This window comes from Olea europaea, unplaced genomic scaffold, assembly GCF_002742605.1.
Source record: "Olea europaea var. sylvestris unplaced genomic scaffold, O_europaea_v1 scaffold991, whole genome shotgun sequence".
NCBI lineage: Eukaryota > Viridiplantae > Streptophyta > Magnoliopsida > Lamiales > Oleaceae > Olea > Olea europaea.
Genome location: NW_019268421.1, coordinates 249,861 through 256,817, shown reverse-complemented (window position 1 = coordinate 256,817; position 6,957 = coordinate 249,861). Strand labels below are relative to the sequence as shown.

General features: G+C 37.9%; 1 protein-coding gene across 3 annotated transcripts; it reads right to left on the bottom strand.

The window, feature by feature from the left end:
• Positions 1-475: 475 nt before the first annotated feature.
• LOC111392866 (squamosa promoter-binding-like protein 14) lies at positions 476-6,351 on the bottom strand. Of its 3 annotated transcripts, XM_023018265.1 has the most exons (12): positions 6,226-6,349; positions 5,979-6,057; positions 5,155-5,793; positions 4,753-4,958; positions 3,636-4,474; positions 3,441-3,515; positions 3,251-3,358; positions 2,847-2,964; positions 2,516-2,651; positions 2,298-2,430; positions 1,617-2,219; positions 476-1,378 (listed from the first exon to the last, which is right to left on the bottom strand). In XM_023018265.1, exons 3-12 carry the CDS (start codon positions 5,757-5,759, stop codon positions 950-952), a joined length of 3,252 nt encoding a protein of 1,083 aa, XP_022874033.1. In that variant the 5' UTR covers positions 5,760-5,793; positions 5,979-6,057; positions 6,226-6,349; the 3' UTR covers positions 476-949. The 3 variants fall into 3 exon arrangements, with proteins under 3 accessions (XP_022874033.1, XP_022874034.1, XP_022874032.1); XM_023018266.1 differs by having other exon boundaries at positions 4,765-4,958; positions 5,979-6,351; XM_023018264.1 differs by having other exon boundaries at positions 5,979-6,350.
• Between the last annotated feature and the right edge of the window lie 606 nt (positions 6,352-6,957).

Here is a 6,957-nt window from a genome sequence, read left to right as displayed (position 1 = left end):
GCTCCAGGGTATCGATCTCCCGGAAAAGCCGAGCAAGATCGGAAAAACCACCCAGGTTGCTACTCAGGTGGTTATTGAATTCGTAGGATCGCTTTTCGAGGGGTTTGGGGAAACTATAGCAGAATACCTTTTACAGAATATTGGAAGAGGGAGACGCAGCAGAAGATCAAGAACTAACAATTGATCGAAGCTGCGCACAGCCAATACTACATAAGAGTATATTTAAGATATTGTTCGCTATGCAGTTCTTTCTTAATCATGTCTGTCCAACGTGTCAAATATGGAAGTGTGTTACTTCATAATGCAAATACTGTGATCAATGCGTTCCTGATGTGTGGTCTTTTAAGACTCAAGCCAGATCAAATATGTGAGAATTACTCGGGGCATGCAAGGATTTACTTGCAATTTAAACATAGCACTACAAGAAAGAAGAACTTGCTTAAAATGGACAACCTAATATCTTTTATTGCAGATGTGATGAGAAAAATAAATGTCTATTCAACTAAAAAATATTGCAATTTCTAATTACCTACTAATTCTTTACAGTAATGAAATCAAAACATATTAAGTACAACACCCATATCAATTTGCTAAGTTGAGTGCTTCAAGCAAAAAGAAAAACATCAAACGATTTCCTCCTAAATACTGAACTGAAACATGTCGATATAAACATGAATTTGCATCATTTCGAGTCCATAAGTCCATCTCGTACTATAAATTATGCATAGTTAGGTTGAGTATGAACAGTAGCATTGCATCCAGATCCAGATAGATATCAAGCTATTTGTCAAAGGTTGAAGGCTCAGCTCTTCATTTTCAAAGGAAATAACTGTATGAAGTGGTACACCCGCTGCCAATATTTCTTCTCCTCTCTTGTTTGATGTCCTTCCAATGTGGGTACTTTTTCTGTTCCCATCCTTGTTAACAAGATGTTTTGCATAAATGAAAACTACAATGAACCATAACCTAAGTTCTCCCACTTGAATGGGTCAACTGAACCAATATCCGGTGCACCTCTGAAGAACAGACAGACACAAGCGCATACAGCAGCAATGACGAGCATTGAATGAACGTATGGACGCTGAAGCAATCCCTGTGAACCTGGAAACTTTCCTCTGTATCTACCTGCTGCAGCTGCACACTTGGAACAAGATTTACGCCCTTGGTTGATATGGAAGGTAGTCTTGTGACCATGATCAAATTCCATGCCAGCTTGCTCAATGTCCTTTCCAATTGATATAGAAACTTGGAAATTCTTTTTATCTGCAAGCTTCTGATCAACAAGCGTGATATAGGAGTGGTTGTTCCTCATCAAGGCATACGCATAGGGAGACAGCCCGTTCGCATCAAGAACAGATTTCCAGCAATGCAACCCAATCTACAGATAGAATATCAAAATGGAAGGATCAAAACTTTCAATCTTTACATAACATAGGCCAGAAAAATTAAAAAACTGCAATATTACATTATAAAGCATTTCCAGTTAGCTTCAAACCGCCAACAATGTGGAATTATGCAAGTAAAGTATTTATAACATTCATATATTTTAATGCCCAGGATTTTCAAACCTCACGAGTGAAAAGTGAAATAGGAGTTTACGATGACAATAAAAGTACCTCCTGTGGATCGCTCGTCAAAGCATCAATCATATCATCTGAACCCAACGTAGAAGCAGCCAAATGTAAAGGTGTGATACCACCAGGTCCAGCCATATTGGGTACAAAGATATACTTTATGGGGGAATCAGTAGAATCGCTAATGGAGTAGTGAATAAGCAAATCAACCATTTTCCTACACCTCCTATTGACGGCCCTGTTCAAAAGGTGGGTTTCTGATAGCATCTCCAGAGACTCCCTTGCTAACCCTTCACGACCCAGGCTTATTTCTAGCAGAATGTCCAGGAGTGTTTTGATCAAAGCACAAAAGTCATGATCGACAGAAAATGTAAGAAGAAATTTGAACCGACTAAGCCTATAATCAGGGCTCTCAAACAAGGAAGAATTGTTCTTTCTCTGAAAAAGCCAGCCAAGTTCGTCCAAGAAATGGAGGACTTCTTCCCTTGTCCTGGGCCTAACTGGATTCTGAATGTGATCAGATGAAATACCATCATGCAATAAAGAACCTTCATTGATTACAGACTCAAGAAGTCTCAATTCTTGACAGATGGTATTATCTGCTATGATTACTGGAAAGCTGTTACCTCTTAAGCCATTTTCAACCTGTTCCCAAAAATGCATGTCAATAATTTGAAATTTATATTAGATTACGAAAGATATTGTTCGATAAGAAAATGCTACCTCAATGAAACAGCGGCCCAGCACACTAGATGGAGCATGAATTTTAAAGCTGCCCAAGCTTATCTCGTCAAATACAGTTTCTTGACATGCCAATTCGTTTACACTGTACCCATTTGTATGTGTGCAGTGAATCCTGCATGATAATCAAAGAACAATTTTTAAGAAAGGATATCCCAATATATGAAGGGGGTCTAGTGAATAAACTATCGGACACGTACTTGGTGCCTGGAATAGTCAAATTTCTCCCCCTCAACAGAAGAGAGGTTTCTTGCCCACCAGCAACTGCCACAGGTGAGACCAAGACCAATTCTGGGGTATTCCAGGTTCTCCAGGACTTGCAAAGATGAATCTTTCCTGAAGATTGTTTGGATGCAAGGAAGAGAAATCTCATTGAGATTTTGATTTATGAGGGTGTGCGCGCATGTGTGTAAGCGCGAGCACATATAGACACACACACACACACACACACACACACACAAAAGAAACTGGTAAAAGAGAGAATATTCAAGAGATGAAATCACAAATAACCACTTGAGTAACATAACATACCATCCTTATAGGAAGCCATTTGTTTGTCTGTGTGAACCAAAAATCTTCCATTTCTCCAGAAGTCAGTATTAATATCATTGACCAAAGACTTGACATAATCAAGGAGGTTTCTTTCAAGCTGCAAAGACACGAGTACAAAAGATGGTAAATGAAAAGCTATCAAGGTAAAGCTAACATATTTTGCCCTTGTTTGAGCCCCAGTTTTGGGAAAAAAAAATGATTTCTTGAATAGTGTATTGATGGGAAATATGTGGTCAAAAAATAAGGAAAAATTTTGGATTTACGTATAATATTATTTTATTAAAAAATGTACGGTCGAAATAATATCAAAACACTATTGAAAAATTCATTTTTTTTTTCAAAATAATGGGACTCAAACAAGGGCTTTATAGAACAGCACTCACTTGATCCCAGGCATAGGAGGACATCGATAAATACACAGATAGAACTATGCAGCCAGGCCTAATATAGCTTTCTATTTCGGATGGACTGCTAGCAAGCCAATTGTATATCTGAAAAAGAGAGGCAATATACACCATTAGTTATCCAGTAAGAATGAGGAGAACAATCTAAAGTCAAGCATCGATATCTCACCCGCGCTCGCAACGACTCGGGCAAATGACTGGGATCCTTGTCAAATAGTTTAAAAACAATACGGCCATTACGATCCTACACGTCAAAATATATTAAATGAATTGTTTCCAAGATAAACATAACTAAGATATGCTAAAATAAATAAACATATGACGAGGTGCTAAAAAGAAAAATAAGGGAGTGGTTGTGAAGTACCAGAACTCCAGAATTCAAACTTGATGGTGAATGATCAGACCCACTAGAAGATGCATACCCTGCTTGGTTAGGAGAACTCTGAATTGATCCATTTTCAGCAGCTCTAGTTGAGACTCCAAAAAGCTTAAGAGATGTACTGCACTGGTTGCTTGTAGTTGCTTTCGCATGCATAGTATCCACTTCGCTAGTAGACACATTGTCATGCTTCATATGGTCCCTTGAAGTATGCATTGGAAACAGGTCATATACAACAGGTGGTGAAGAAGATGGAGACCTCTCTTGTGAAGGATTGCTACTATCAGATGAGAAATAGTTTCTACCAGATGGCAATTTTCTTAAGCTATCATCTTCAGGTGAGTAATTAAAGAGTTTTAACAGCAAATTTGGACGTGTCTCTTGAACATGGCAATCTGAATCTGCCACAGGAGAATGGTAACTTGTACTACTTCTCTCTCCTCCAATAGAGGGAAACTCCAAAGCGGGTCCTTTCTGCAAATTGAGAGATGCAGCTTGATCAACAAAGGCTGACTTACTTTTCTCAGAGTCGCTCCTATCGCTGCTTGGTTGAGATTGAATTTCAACTACATCAGAAGATGGCGCTGCTGGATTTTCCGAAAGAACAGAAAGCAAGTCCACAGTTGGTGGCAAAGAAACATTCCCATTCAATTGGCTTTGCTTTCCAGAGGATACAAGGTCAGGAATACTTCCATTCGAACATCCAGGCAATTTGGCAGCCAAGTTTGCAGGCAAGGGTTTTAAAGAGTTTAATTTATCAAGTAACTGTATGAGCTGATCTTTTGCAGGTATGGATGAGAATTTACTCCCGTTCTCAGTATTCCCTAGAATCATAAGCAAATATTAAGCAAAATGTCAGATGTGTCCATGAGATGAGAAGAGAAAGGCATGGATGCTTATGTGCATGTGATATTATTCCTGTGCATATGCTGCTTCTCGTGTATCACAAATCCACATAAATTTCTTTTTTCTCTCAGGAAAATTTACAAAGAAAAATGTAGAACCAAGAAACACCCAAAAAATAAAAAAATAAAAAGTAAAATTGGTAATTCCATTAGGGTGCCACAGCCAGAGCACCAATGTGCCAAATCAATTTGCTTACCTAGTTTCATACCTTGCGCATTAGCTAGAGCTGCCAACAAATTGGCAATATCCACTTCAGAGTTTCCGCATTTGTCACGGTTTTCAGGAACTAACAACCGTGAAGTAGCATCATCAGGTTGAGTCTTTCTTCTCCTCCTGTTATGCCCAGCAAGTCTACGCCTACAGCTTCTCTTTCCCTCATCAAATTCTGAAAGAGGGTGGAACCTGACAAGGAGAAAAGAATTGTCAATTAAATGCTGGCTCAACAAGCTCATCCGTGAAAGCAATCAAATGCCAACAAATTTGACATTATAATAGCAGCATATTAATAATCCTTCTCCTAAATCACACAGGATGAAATTAGGTGTTAACTACACAGACTACAGTAAAAAATAAATAAATAAATAAAGAAAAGGACAACCTGCTGCACTGCTGGCAGAATCTTTGCATCTGTTTCCCGACCGAGGCTTTGCTGGCTTTGCTATGAACCTCACACACCTTATGCCGGCGGTGATAGTCCTTAGCCATAGATAGATCTTCCTTGCAATTATCCACTTGACACATAGGATAGCTAGCACCACCAGGCGATCCAGATCTGACTCTTTTATTGGACCTCGACACCGGTTGTGGCTCCTCTACTAAAGTCAATACACCATTCCTTCCATCCACTTCACCTCCAAGCTTCAATCGAAGATTTTCATTATAGTTTTTATCTTCAACGGGTACAGGCTTCTTAGGATCTGCCATGTTATTTTGTACAGCTTTCTGACTTGACACCTTCAACTGAACCGGAGTAGCATTTCCCCCGCGGACTACATCAGATTGTAAAGGTCTGGCAACAAACCTAGCACTATCCCAATCCCAAGACATAGGATTCCAGTTATCCAAAGGATTCTCATGCGAAAAACTTGCCGGCTGAAAAGGCAGATTGCGTTTCTTGGCCATCGGGCGCGCATCGCAAAATCTTCCAGGCAGTGACTGGTGGATGAATATTGGTGAAGCTACTTGTGCACCTACCTCTTCCATCTCTCCCAAAAATAAAAAAATGAAAAACAGAAATCTGCATCGTGGAAAAATGAGAAAAATTCATAAACTTCATTTGACTTAATTTGCCGTAATCAAACATAAACTTCAGTTAGGAGAATAATCAACACAGTAATCAGCAAGTGAACAGAACAAAGATTGATCCAGACATCACATGACAAAAATTCATCAAAAATAATCTAAAAACAACAAACTTAGTACCTTATAGATTACACAATTTCATCTTCCAAAACCCAACTTCGATGCCTCTCTTCTGCACAAATATTCATACGATTTACCCCTTCAACAGAATTAAACAGATTCGACAGCTTAGTACTAATTCCGGCGAGTTTTCAAAGATAACCATAAATGGATTAACCTGAATCTGAAAACGCGTATGGATTACACTAACAAGAGATCCATACAAAACCACAAAGAAAAAGTGAAATTTAGCAATGAAATTGGAGACCTAAAAAGTTCTCTTCTTTTCCTTCTCGGGTTCTCACTCTATTCCTCAAACTATCTTTTACTTTTTTTCATTGTTGTCCTTTCTTTCAACAAAGTTTTTCATTGTTTCACAATTTTTTTCTTTATTTCTTTATTTATTTATTTTTCTTTCAGCTTTATTTGGCACAAACAGTAAATTCAATGAACATTAGAGGGCATCACGTACGAGCCGCCAGCGGACCAACCCCCTCTCCAGGATCCTTCCATTTTCACATGGTCTTTTCCATTTTTCTTTTTTTTTTTTCACTTAAAAGATAATAATTACAATTTGGCTATATTTAAAACTAGCTGAATTAAGAAATTTCGGCTTCATTTTTTTTTTTTTATAAATTATAATTTGTTAATGCGATAGTATAAAGTATCCTTCTCAAAGAAAATGTCTTATTAAGGTTTAGTTAAGACGTCTCATTTCGAATGTGACATTCTAACTTATTTGCTAATTTGCTTTGTATTTCTATTTTTGAAATTTTATGTGTCATGACAAAATAACAAATTGCTTAAATTGAAAAAGATTCATATAAAATTAAAATGGTCGACATTCTTGGAAGGCGGGGATAATACAATAGCCGACTTTCATTTATTTTGCAATCAACTTTTATTCATCCTATAAATGGATATGATCAAAGCCTAGATATCCCACAATAATTATCCATGTTTTGGCTTTTTTCTTTTCTTGTTCCTTCTTTTGACGAAA